This window comes from Salvelinus namaycush, unplaced genomic scaffold (assembly GCF_016432855.1).
Source record: "Salvelinus namaycush isolate Seneca unplaced genomic scaffold, SaNama_1.0 Scaffold35, whole genome shotgun sequence".
NCBI classification, from domain to species: Eukaryota; Metazoa; Chordata; class Actinopteri; order Salmoniformes; family Salmonidae; genus Salvelinus; species Salvelinus namaycush.
The window spans coordinates 77,501-91,295 of NW_024060452.1; the positions used below are offsets into that span (position 1 = coordinate 77,501).

At 46.0% G+C, this 13,795-nt stretch overlaps 1 protein-coding gene across 1 annotated transcript in view; it reads left to right on the forward strand.

Annotated features, from left to right (window-relative positions):
- The window catches only part of LOC120040415 (plexin-B2-like), a 59,316-nt gene extending 47,361 nt beyond the window's left edge, over window positions 1-11,955 (forward strand). The window contains exons 30-38 of the mRNA XM_038985583.1: window positions 487-643; window positions 2,346-2,446; window positions 4,407-4,491; window positions 4,769-4,920; window positions 5,879-6,039; window positions 8,964-9,176; window positions 9,395-9,470; window positions 9,579-9,653; window positions 10,112-11,955. Of these exons, the coding sequence (XP_038841511.1) occupies window positions 487-643; window positions 2,346-2,446; window positions 4,407-4,491; window positions 4,769-4,920; window positions 5,879-6,039; window positions 8,964-9,176; window positions 9,395-9,470; window positions 9,579-9,653; window positions 10,112-10,216 (1,125 nt within the window). The 3' untranslated portion in view covers window positions 10,217-11,955. The remainder of the gene's footprint in view (window positions 1-486; window positions 644-2,345; window positions 2,447-4,406; window positions 4,492-4,768; window positions 4,921-5,878; window positions 6,040-8,963; window positions 9,177-9,394; window positions 9,471-9,578; window positions 9,654-10,111) is intronic.
- Window positions 11,956-13,795: the final 1,840 nt, after the last annotated feature.

A 13,795-nucleotide genomic window follows, 5' to 3' on the forward strand; every position in this document is an offset into this window, starting at 1 on the left:
TGGACCCTCTAATATGATTGGGTTTCGTAACGGACCCTGTAATATGATTGGCTCTCATAATGGACCCTCTAAAATGATTGGGTTTCGTAACGGACCCTGTAATATGATTGGCTCTCATAATGGACCCTCTAATATGATTGGGTTTCGTAACGGACCATGTAATATGATTGGCTCTCGTAATTGACTTCTGTGAAAACAGCGTGTCATCTGGATGAGAAATCAGCTCAGTGATTTATGGGAGAACTGATAGAGAGACATCATGTTTCAAGTCTTCTCTTCCAATGCTGTTTTCATTCATTTAGGCAATAAACCGTATTTTAGTCCAATAATCAATACACACGAGGAAAATTCATCTACAGAATGCTGTTTTAGACAGCTGTACCCAACATGTTGCTATCATCTACCAAAACAAGTGGGTGTGACCTAATCATGAGGTTAGTGTGATTCTGGATGATAGATGATTGACAGCTGTGTGTGTCCAACCAGACCCTGCAGATGCTGGTGCACGGAGAGGGACCAGACGTGACGCCGGTGAAGGTGCTAAACTGTGACACCATCTCTCAGGTGAAGGAGAAGATCATTGAACAGGTGTACCGCAACCTGCCCTACTCACAGAGACCCAAGGTGGACAGTGTTGCTCTGGGTGAGAACATACACGGTTCTACCATTGTTATCCTGTGCTAAGAGTTGGGGGAACAACCATGAATGTCATGTTTCTGCATGTGCGTTAGTCTACATACAGTTGAAGGCAGAAGTTTACATACACTTAGGTTGGAGTCATTAAAACTCGTTTTTAAACCCCTCCACACATTTCTTGTTAACAAACTATAGTTTTGGCAAGTCGGTTAGGACATCTACTTTGTGCATGACACAAGTAATTTTTCCAACAATTATTTACAGACAGATTATTTCACTTATAATTCACTATATCACAACTCCAGTGGGTCAGAAGTTTGCATACACTAAGTTGACTGTGCCTTTAAACAGCTTGGAAAATTCCAGAAAATTATGTAATGGCTGTAGAAGCTTCTGATAGGCTAATTGACATCATTTGAGTCAATTGGAGGTGTACCTGTGGATGTATTTCAAGGCCTACCTTCAGACTCAGTGCCTCTTTGCTTGACATCATGGGAAAATCAAAAGACATCAGCCAAGACCTCAGAAATAAATTGTAGACCTCCACAAGTCTGGTTCATCCATGGCAGCAATTTCCAAATGCCTGAAAGTACGACGTTCATCTGTACAAACAATAGTATGCAAGTATAAACACCATGGGACCACGCAGCCGTCATCCTAGACATGAACGTACGTTGGTGCGAGAAGTGCAAATCAATCCCAGAACAACAGCAAAGGACCTTGTGAAGATGCTGGAGGAAACGGGTACAAAAGTATCTATATCCACAGTAAAACGAGTCCTATATCGACAACCTGAAAGGCCACTCAGCAAGGAAGGAGCCACTGCTCCAAAACCACCATAAAAAAGCCAGACTATGGTTTGCAACTGCACATGGGGACAAAGCTTGTACTTTTTTGAGAAATATCCTCTGGTCTGATGAAACAAAAATATAAATGTTTGGCCATAATGACCATCGTTATGTTAGGAGGATAAAGGGGGAGGCTTGCAAGCCGAAGAACCGTGAAGCACGGGGGTGGCAGCATCATGTTGTTGGGGTGCTTTGATGCAGGAGGGGCTGGTGCACTTCACAAAATAAATGGCATCATGAGGGAGGAAAATGATGTGGATATATTGAAGCAACTTCTCAAGACATCAGTCAGGAAGTTAAAGCTTGGTCGCAAATGGATCTTCCAAATGGACAATGACCCCAAGCATACTTCCAAAGTTGTGACAAAATGGCTTAAGGACAACGAAGTCAAGGTATTGGAGTGGCCAACACAAAGCCCTGACCTCAATCCTATAGAAAATTTGTGGGTAGAACTTACACCAGCTCTGTCAGGAGGAATGGGCCAAAATTCTCCCAACTTATTGTGGGAAGCTTGTGGAAGGCTACCCGAAACATTTGACCCAAGTTAAACAATTTAAAGGCAATGCTACCAAATACTAATTGAGTGTATGTCAACTTCTGACCCACTGGGAATGTGATGAAAGAAATAAAAGCTGAAATAAATAATTCTCTCTACTATTATTCTGACATTTCACATTCTTAAAATAAAGTGGTGATCCTAACTGACCTAAGACAGGGAATGTTTACTTGGATTAAATATCAGGAATTGTGAAAAACTGAGTTTAAATGTATTTGGCTAAGGTGTATGTAAACTTCCGATCTTCAACTGCACCTTTCAGTAATATGCTAATGTTTAAGGTGCACTTCCCACCCCGTCCACAGAGTGGCGGCCTGGCTCTACAGGGCAGATCCTGTCAGACATGGACCTGACATCACAGAAGGAGGGCAGGTGGAAGAGACTCAACACCCTGGCACATTACAACGTGAGTGGCTGTCTGAGGACTTCAGCCTTGTATTCGTGTTCTCTCTGAATAGCCTCTCTGCGTACTGTGTAGTTAATGTGAATATCTATCAGGGCTGGCTTTATTCAGTAACATTGAAGTGTTTCTGGGCTTCAGAGTTGAGCATGCCAGATATTCCATTGAAATCTTGGGTTTTGCTTTTTCACAGTTTAATGGAACTATTTGAAACTCAAACTATGTTTCTGTACTGTGTTAACTATACAGAAAGTATTCAGACCCCTTGACTTATTCTAAAATTGTTTAAATAATGACACATGAGGGAGGAGGTTGTCTTATCTGTAACGCACAGTGTTGAGATTGCCTACAATGACAACAAGCTCGGTCCGATGATGCTGTGACACACCGCACCAGACCATGACGGACCCTCCATCTCCAAATCGATCGCGCTCCAGAGTACAGGCCTCGGTGTAACGTTCATTCCTTCAACGATAAACGCCAATCCGACCATCACCCCTGGCGAGACAAAACCACGACTCGTCAGTGAAGAGCACTTTTTGCCAGTCCTGTCAGGTCCAGCGACGGTGGGTTTGTGCCCATAGGTGACGTTGTTGCCGGTGATGTCTGGTGAGAGGACCTGCCTTACAACAGGCCTACAAGCTCTCAGTCCAGCCTCTCTCAGCCTATTGTGGACAGTCTGAGCACTGATGGAGGGATTGTGCGTTCCTGGTGTAACTCGGGCAGTTGTTGTTGCCATCCTGTACCTGTCCCGCAGGTGTGATGTTCGGATGTACCGATCCCGTGCAGGTGTTGTTACACGTGGTCTGCCACTGCGAGGACGATCAGCTGTCCGTCCTGTCTCCCTGTAGCGCTGTCTTAGGCGTCTCACAGTACGGACATTGCAATTTATTGCCCTGGCCACATCTGCAGTCCTCATGCCTCTTTGCAGCATGCCTAAGGCACGTTCACGCAGATGAGCAGGGACCCTGGGCATATTACTTTTGGTGTTTTTCAGAGTCAGTAGAAAGGCCTCTTTAGTGTCCTAAGTTTTCATAATATTGACCTTAATTGCCTACCGTTTGTAAACTGTTAGTGTCTTAGCATCCGTTCCACAGGTGCATGTTCATTAATTGTTTATGGTTCATTGAACAAGCAACCCTTTACAATGAAGATCTGTGAATTTATTTGGATTTTTACGAATTTTCTTTGAAAGACAGGGTCCTGAAAAAGGGACGTTTATTTTTTTGCTGTGTTTATATGTGGTACTGTGTTAACTATATGTGGTACGGTGTTAACTATATGTGGTACGGTGTTAACTATATGTGGTACGGTGTTAACTATATGTGGTACGGTGTTAACTATGTGGTACGGTGTTAACTATATGTGGTACTGTGTTAACTATATGTGGTACGGTGTTAACTGTATGTGGTACGGTGTTAACTATATGTGGTACGGTGTTAACTATATGTGGTACGGTGTTAACTATATGTGGTACGGTGTTAACTATATGTGGTACGGTGTTAACTATATGTGGTACGGTGTTAACTATATGTGGTACGGTGTTAACTATATGTGGTACGGTGTTAACTATATGTGGTACGGTGTTAACTATATGTGGTACGGTGTTAACTATATGTGGTACAGTGTTAACTATATGTGGTACGGTGTTAACTATATGTGGTACAGTGTTAACTATATGTGGTACGGTGTTAACTATATGTGGTACGGTGTTAACTATATGTGGTACAGTGTTAACTATATGTGGTACGGTGTTAACTATATGTGGTACGGTGTTAACTATATGTGGTACGGTGTTAACTATATGTGGTACGGTGTTAACTATATGTGGTACGGTGTTAACTATATGTGGTACAGTGTTAACTATATGTGGTACGGTGTTAACTATATGTGGTACGGTGTTAACTATATGTGGTACGGTGTTAACTATATGTGGTACGGTGTTAACTGGTACGGTGTGTTTCAGGTGAGAGACAATGCCACGCTGGTGCTGTCCAGAGTGCTTCACACCCATCGCCAGTTCCACCAGAACCAGGACAGCCATGAAGAAAGTGAGTCCGATTTTTATTATATCCTCAGTATGTTATCCCTAGGCACAGATCTAGGATCAGCCTACCTGTCCTCCAATCCTAACCTTAACTATCAGGGTGGGTAATGCACTACTGACCTAAGATCAGCATCTTGGAAAAACTTCTCAACTTTGGGTCGTGTTCATTATGGCCAAACATTTTGCATGAGGAAACAAAAAAGATTTAAGGTGTCCCACCCTGTTTGAGTCTGTTGTCTTCCGTTTGATGCCCACTGAACATGTCCCTGGTGTCCCTGTAGAAAACGCCCTGTTGGAAGATGACAAGGTGTTCCACCTGGTGCGGCCAGCAGACGAGCTGGATGAGGTCAAATCTAAGAGAGGAAGTTTGAAGGCCAAGGCCACGACTAAAGCCATCGCTGAGATCTACCTGACACGACTGCTCTCTGTCAAGGTTAGTCAGTCTGATAACTACACTACCTACAGCTGTTATAGCACTACGTATAGCAGTTGTAATAAGGTTATAACACCTTTAGCACAGTGCATAATTACTCCCACATTACTCCCACATTACTCCCACATTACTCCTACACTACTCCTACATTACTCCTACATTACTGATTTGACCCGGAACATGTAGAAGATGTAGCACTGATTGGGTGGGTGGACAGGAGACGCACTGATTGGGTGGGTGGACAGGAGACGCACTGATTGGGTGGGTGGACAGGAGACGCACTGATTGGGTGGGTGGACAGGAGACGCACTGATTGGGTGGGTGGACAGGAGACGCACTGATTGGGTGGGTGGACAGGAGACCCACTGATTGGGTGGGTGGACAGGAGACCCACTGATTGGGTGGGTGGACAGGAGACCCACTGATTGGGTGGGTGGACAGGAGACGCACTGATTGGGTGGGTGGACAGGAGACGCACTGATTGGGTGGGTGGACAGGAGACGCACTGATTGGGTGGGTGGACAGGAGACGCACTGATTGGGTGGGTGGACAGGAGACGCACTGATTGGGTGGGTGGACAGGAGACGCACTGATTGGGTGGGTGGACAGGAGACGCACTGATTGGGTGGGTGGACAGGAGACGCACTGATTGGGTGGGTGGACAGGAGACGCACTGATTGGGTGGGTGGACAGGAGACGCACTGATTGGGTGGGTGGACAGGAGACGCACTGATTGGGTGGGTGGACAGGAGACGCACTGATTGGGTGGGTGGACAGGAGACGCACTGATTGGGTGGACTTAATGTGAGCTGATGTTTTATCCGTGTCTGTCAGGTACTGTCTACTGACTAGCTGATATGATATGTGGTTGTCCCACCTAGCTGTCTTAAGATGAAGTCGCTGTGGATATGTCCAACTGTGTGTGTCCTAATGTGTGTGTGTCCTCGGTGTGTTGCAGGGTACTCTGCAGCAGTTTGTGGATGATTTCTTCCGCAGTGTGTTGTGTTCTGGAGCAGTGGTTCCTCCTGCTGTTAAATACTTCTTTGACTTCCTGGATGAGCAGGCTCTGAAACACGACAACGTTGAGGAGGAGACCGTCCATATTTGGAAGACCAACAGGTACACACACACACGGACACAAAAACCCACACGCATATGAACACTGTACACACGCGCGCACACACACATGCATGCACGTAACCACACGCACAGATATGCACACTGTATACACACAATAGTTCAGTACCTCCAACCTTCTTCTACACTTGACTGCTTCTCACCATGTTGTAGTCCTAGGGTCTGACTGTCCTTACCGTGTTGTAGTCCTAGGGTCTGACTCCTCCTCACCGTGTTGTAGTCCTAGGGTCTGACTCCTCCTTACCATGTTGTAGTCCTAGGGTCTGACTCTCCTTACCATGTTGTAGTCCTAGGGTCTGACTGTCCTCACCATGTTGTAGTCCTAGGGTCTGACTCCTCCTTACCGTGTTGTAGTCCTTGGGTCTGACTCCTCCTTACCGTGTTGTAGTCCTAGGGTCTGACTCCTCCTTACCGTGTTGTAGTCCTAGGGTCTGACTCCTCCTCACCATGTTGTAGTCCTAGGGTCTGACTCCTCCTTACCGTGTTGTAGTCCTAGGGTCTGACTCCTCCTTACCGTGTTGTAGTCCTAGGGTCTGACTCCTCCTTACCGTGTTGTAGTCCTAGGGTCTGACAGTCCTTACCATGTTGTAGTCCTAGGGTCTGACAGTCCTTACCGTGTTGTCCTAGGGTCTGACTCCTCCTTACCGTGTTGTAGTCCTAGGGTTTGACTGTCCTTACCGTGTTGTAGTCCTAGGGTTTGACTGTCCTTACCGTGTTGTAGTCCTAGGGTCTGACTGTCCTTACCGTGTTGTAGTCCTAGGGTCTGACAGTCCTTACCGTGTTGTAGTCCTAGGGTCTGACTCCTCCTTACCGTGTTGTAGTCCTAGGGTCTGACTCCTCCTTACCGTGTTGTAGTCCTAGGGTCTGACTCCTCCTTACCGTGTTGTAGTCCTAGGGTCTGACAGTCCTTACCATGTTGTAGTCCTAGGGTCTGACAGTCCTTACCGTGTTGTCCTAGGGTCTGACTCCTCCTTACCGTGTTGTAGTCCTAGGGTTTGACTGTCCTTACCGTGTTGTAGTCCTAGGGTTTGACTGTCCTTACCGTGTTGTAGTCCTAGGGTCTGACTGTCCTTACCGTGTTGTAGTCCTAGGGTCTGACAGTCCTTACCGTGTTGTAGTCCTAGGGTCTGACAGTCCTTACCGTGTTGTAGTCCTAGGGTCTGACTCCTCCTTACCGTGTTGTAGTCCTAGGGTCTGACAGTCCTTACCGTGTTGTAGTCCTAGGGTCTGACTCCTCCTTACCGTGTTGTAGTCCTAGGGTCTGACTCCTCCTTACCGTGTTGTAGTCCTAGGGTCTGACTCCTCCTTACCGTGTTGTAGTCCTAGGGTCTGACTCCTCCTTACCGTGTTGTAGTCCTAGGGTCTGACTCCTCCTTACCGTGTTGTAGTCCTAGGGTCTGACTCCTCCTTACCGTGTTGTAGTCCTAGGGTCTGACTCCTCCTTACCGTGTTGTAGTCCTAGGGTCTGACTCCTCCTTACCGTGTTGTAGTCCTAGGGTCTGACTCCTCCTTACCGTGTTGTAGTCCTAGGGTCTGACTCCTCCTTGCCATGTTGTAGTCCTAGGGTCTGACTCCTCCTTACCGTGTTGTAGTCCTAGGGTCTGACTCCTCCTTACCGTGTTGTAGTCCTAGGGTCTAACTCCTCCTTACCGTGTTGTAGTCCTAGGGTCTGACAGTCCTTACCATGTTGTAGTCCTAGGGTCTGACTGTCCTAACTCCCCTGAAACCCCTGGAAGTTATCAGAGTGAATTATTGAACTGTTGGTGGGAACTATTAAATATTGATACTGCTTGTGATGTATATTGGATTGACAGGTGGGGATGAGTGGCAGAGTAAGAGCTGTAGACTGAATTCATTAGACTCTAGGGACATCTCTCTCACTCCATCGTCTCCTCTTTCACTTACTCTCTTTCTTCCCGTTTCTTTCCTCTCTCCATTCTCAGTCCCTTCCTAGAAGTCTCTCTCCTGTTTCACACACTTACTAACCCTCTTTCTCTCTCTCCCTCCCTCTCCCTTTCTCTCTCTCCCTCTCTCTATCTCTCCCACCCCTCTCCCGCATATCAGCAAGAGGGGATATCAGCAAGCCAATTAGATGAGGGCTTTCAGTGAATGTGATATGTGATGCAGCTAAAAAGGCTTGATAATTATACTCCAGTATCCTTGGATAATGTTCCCCAGGCCTGGTCTCCAGTCAACAAGAGGTTTGTAGGGGTTAGAGCAGGTGTGAAGCTGAGCTGGCAAGAGGGGACGGAGAGGAAAGAGACTGAGATAGAGGGAGAGAACAGAACGTAAGACCTTGAGAGTGAGCATCCAGCAAACAAATATAAATTCTTAAAGAGGCTGTAGCTCGGTGTACCCCGAGGTTACCTGGAGGATAAGACTCACACACTCTCTCTCACAGACACACACACACACAAAGACACACACACAAAGACACACAAAGACACACAAAGACACACAAAGACACACACACACACACACACAAAGACAGACCGTAGAGTCATTAGGAATTGACTGGACCGAGGCTGATTCAGAGGTAGATGGAGATCAGATGCAGACTCATCCAGTCAGCGTTTTAATAACACAGCACTAGTCCTTCTGTAAGGAGGAGGGTCACACCACTGTAACAGGATCTCTTTTTGGACTGAGGCTGATTTATTAGGCTTTATTCAGCCTTACTCACACCTGTTGAGTTGTGCTTTCCTGGGTTGAGTGAAGATGTCTGGGTTTGAGTGACTCAGCTTGTCTGTGAGGCAGAAGGAAAAGGGATCTGTTATCTTGTTAAATTAGATGGGAAGGAGTTGGCTTTTAGTATGGATAGCCTGCAACGGTTTCACCTTGCTCTCATGCTGGGTTGCTCTGTGCGGTGTGGTGTGTATACTAATGTGTGTGTTCTCTATCCCCAGCCTGCCCATGCGTTTCTGGGTGAACATCCTGAAGAACCCTCACTTCATCTTTGACGTGCACGTGACGGAGGTGGTGGACGCGTCGCTGTCCGTCATCGCTCAGACCTTCATGGACGCCTGCACCAAGACGGAACACAAACTGACCCGGGAATCTCCCAGCAACAAGCTGCTCTATGCAAAGGAGATCTCCACCTATAAGAAGATGGTGGACGAGTGAGTTCTCTCATATTCATCCCTTTTCATGGTTGACTGCCTATCAAATGAGCCGATACTGCAGTACTCATGGCCGATATAGAGAATAGTTTGCAGTCAGAACATACCAGAAGTACTACTGTCTCTTCTAGTGCATCAGAAACAACACATGGGATAGGTTAGTAGGACCTGGCAGCCAGTCAGACATCTCATCTCTCTATCATTCTGTCTCTCCTCAGTTACTACAAGGGAATCAAGCAGATGGTTCCAGTCAGTGACCAGGACATGAACACACACCTGGCTGAGGTGTCCAGGGTACGTACACGTGACCTCACATCTGTTTGTGCTTGTGTGTGGGCAGTCTTCTATTGCATCATCAGAATACAACAATAAGGTTCATCCTTCCTTCTTTGTGCTCTCCAGGAACACACAGACACGCTGAATACCCAGGCGGCCTTGCACCAGCTCTACCAGTATGCCAGCAAATACTATGACGGGGTAAAAACCTTAGGACTCACTTCCTTGTTTGGTGGTTTGAAGGCCCTATCCACTTGGTTAAGAACCTTAGGACTCACTTCCTTGTTTGGTGGTTTGAAGGCCCTATCCACTTGGTTAAGAACCTTAGGACTCACTTCCTTGTTTGGTGGTTTGAAGGCCCTATCCACTTGGTTAAGAACCTTAGGACTCACTTCCTTGTTTGAAGGCCCTATCCACTTGGTTGACTACCTCTGCATTGTCTCTACGTCCTGTAGGAAATTAGACAAATTGATGTCACTTGCTGTTGTAGGAAAATCTGTTTACGACTGTCTCTTCTGTCCTCTCTCATTTCCCTCCCTCCCTCCCTCCCTCCCTCCCTCCCTCCCTCCCTCCCTCCCTCCCTCCCTCCCTCCCTCCCTCCCTCCCTCCCTCCCTCCCTGCCTCCCTCCCTGCCTCCCTCCCTGCCTCCCTCCCTCCAGATCATCCAGTCTTTAGATGAGGACCCAGCCGCCCAGAGTAAACAGCTGACTCTGCGGCTGCAGCAGATAGCCGCCGCCCTCGAGAACAAAGTCACCGACCTTTAACCTCTGACCCCTAGAGAAAGGGGGAGGAGCTATGGGACCACTCTGTAGACCAAGATGAGGGGGACCGGAGACTGAGGCAGACTTCAGACTATTACAGTATCAACCATGAAGAGTTACACATATCTCTTCCCCCTAGAGACATGAGAAACTGTGGGAAACTATTGCGTTATGGCGAAAATACTTGTGAAGGAGCAGAGCTACTGGACCAAAGTTGGACAGGATGATCCCTAATCATCAGTCTCCCTCTCTCTCTCTGACTCTATGGATCCTATATACTGAATGAGCAAGGCCCTTCAGTACAGTCCCTAAGTGAGCTAGCAGACTGTAAACCCAGCCTTCAGTACAGTCCCTAAGTGAGCTAGCAGACTGTAAACCCAGCCTTCAGTACAGTCCCTGAGTGAGCTAGCAGACTGTAAACCCAGGCTACGGTATAGTCCCTGAGTGAGCTAGCAGACTGTAAACCCAGCCTACGGAGGATATACAGTATACCACCACTGACCAACCATAGCAACTATACCTGTCAGTCCCATGATATACAACCTGGTGTTGATGACTTACAGCTTGTACAGATAATCAGATGTTTAATGTGCTCCAGAGTAGACCAGAGTTAGGAGAGTGGTGTTGTATGTAAATATATTTTTATGGCACAGGCTTTATGCAAAAGATGCTTTACATACCAAGATGACATTATTTTTTAAAAGGATGGATGGGCAAAACTAAGTTTGTTAATTTGTGTTTTTAAAAAGTTTCTAGAAGCGAAGAAGCAGGGTGTTCCATGATGTCATATCCTGTGTTTAATCGATTGGTTGCTAACTGTGTAATCTGCATTGCCATTGGCTAGTTCTGACTGGTTAATCACTTAGTTTTTGTCATGATTTGTATTTGTTGTTGATGTATTTTTGAGTTGGGTTCTCCGTGTAGTGCATTATGCAGGGGAATAGGATGCAGCAGCCTTGAACCACTTCACATGATGACCGTGCCACTATTCCGGGTCAGCGCTCCCCTATACAGTAGTAAAACAAGCCAAACGGACTCAAAGATGAAGCACATTCATACTGTACCAGAGACATCAACGTCTCCCTGAAACTAACTGGTGGACCAAGTTAGAGCTCTCACACACGTTAGGCTTTGGCTCGACTAAGTGCCAATACACAGTGGACCTGAAGTTGAACATCTTCTCATTTTTATACAAGAAATAAATCATTTGCCTTCATTTTTCCATCTTGGGTGCAGAAATAGTACGTATGTGGATAGATGAATCAGGGCTCTGTTAATCTGACATGTAACCACTTTAGCTCAATGCTAATAGTATAGAATGTTTGCTGGTATGTGTTATGCCATAATTGTTTTTCTGTGTAATTTTTTTAAACAGTTTATTTCAAAATGGCTCTTATTGTCATTGTAGACCATTGCCTGTGTGTGAAACATGAAACTAGATATTGAAAAGAGAAATGCTAAAATGATCATTTCATATGTATATAATTGAATGGTACTTTTGTAAATCATTGAGCTGTGAACCACCATGACTTGTGGAGGTTGTCTACAGTACCGGTACTGCTTTCTCTAGTGATCCCTGTCACAGCTGTCAATTCTTCTGAAACCATGACGATGGATTTCAAACGTCATCCTTAAATCATTTGCCAAATAGTTTTCACATCGTCATCAGCTCGTTTGTTTTATCTGCTATGCAACTGCTTCATTTTGAATCACTTCTCAAATATATTTTAATACTAAACCAATGTGTTGATGTTGTCATGTTGAAGCGTTTTGGTTGGTAGATGAATAGAATGTCTCTATGGTACATGATGTGATGCTGCATATATCCTCACACATTGACCTGGTGATTTATTTAAGGTGCGTCCCAAATGTTCCTGATATAGTGCGCTACCTTTGACCAGGGCCAGCGGGGCCCCCAAAAAAAGTGCACTATAAAGGCAATAGTGGTATTTAGGGCACTGCCTTAGTTCATCTGAGCAATGTTATGTTGCTCCTTACTGTGTTCACCACTCGTAGGGTCAAATGGGGACACTTGTGCAACTCTCTGATAAATATTAATGCGTCTTTTGAATTGAAATTCGAGTCTTTCCTCAACTACAGGATTAGTCTCAGTTCATCTGAGGATGCTGGGTTCTCCTTGCTTACCAGCTATATGGATGAATGAGGACCAATCCTAAAATGGGATATGACTAAGCACCTATTTCAGACACTTGGATGAATGAGGACTAATCCTAATATGGGATATGACTAAGCACCTAACTCAGACACTTGGATGAATGAGGACTAATCCTAATATGGGATATGACTTAGCACCTAACTCAGACACTTGCACAACTCTGTCATGAATATTAACAGGAATTGAGAGGGAATTGTGAATCTCTTTCCTCAGGTTGTGATTGGTCTCAGAACCCCTCTGTTACCATAGCAGGTGGCTATGACTGAGAATACGTCTCAAACGGCACCCTATTCCCTATAGGGCCCTGGTAAAAAAAAAAGTAGTGCCCTATATAGGGAATAGGGTGCCTAGGGGTAGATGGCATCAGCAGACTGTCTGGTGTTGCTATGGTTGCCAGTCACATACCCAGTCTCTGCCCACTCTAGAGGACCCACACCAGCCAGACAGACGGACACAGCAGGGGAACTCCTTTGATCTCTAATTACAATCAGACTGCACAAGTCATCACTGACTGACTCATTTATGCATTCTCTTTTTTCATTTTCTTTGTCACTTTCTCTCTTGTTCTTCATGGTTCTTTCTCACTCTTCTCCTCTTATGTATGTCCCTCTCTCATTCTCTCTCCTCTCTCGTTCTCCCACATCTCTCGTTCTCTCTCTCCTCTCGTTCTCCCCTCTCGTTCTCTCCCCTCTCGTTCTCTCCCCTCTCGTTCTCTCCCCTCTCGTTCTCTCCCCTCTCTCCCCTCTCGTTCTCTCCCCTCTCTCCCCTCTCGTTCTCTCCCCTCTCTCCCCTCTCGTTATCTCCCCTCTCTCCTCTCTCGTTCTCTCTCCTCTCTCGTTCTCTCTCCTCTCTCGTTCTCTCTCCTCTCGTTCTCTCTCCTCTCGTTCTCTCCTCTCGTTCTCTCTCCTCTCGTTCTCTCCTCTCGTTCTCTCCTCTCTCGTTCTCTCCTCTCTCCTCTCGTTCTCTCTCATCTCTCGTTCTCTCCTCTCGTTCTCTCGTTCTCTCTGCTCTCGTTCTCTCTCTCCTCTCTCGTTCTCTCTCCTCTCTCGTTCTCTCTCTCCCATGCTGACAGTCTATTGCAGAGCTTTAATTATCTTAATGAATAGAGAATTGTTGGTAATAATAATAAATGTAGTGATGATGGGAGGAGTAAAGAGAAGACATTATTTGATTTATTATCAGAGAATTAGGGTGTCCCTCAAATGGTACCCTGTTCCCTACATTTGTCAAAATGGTCAAAAGTAGAGTACAATGCAGGGAATAGTGTGTCATTTGGGACACACCCTAATAGTAAAACCGTGACACGGTCAACACTGTAATGGGTAAAACCGTGACACGGTCAACACTGTAATGGGTAAAACCGTGACACGGTCAACACTGTAATGGGTAAAACCGTGACACGGTCA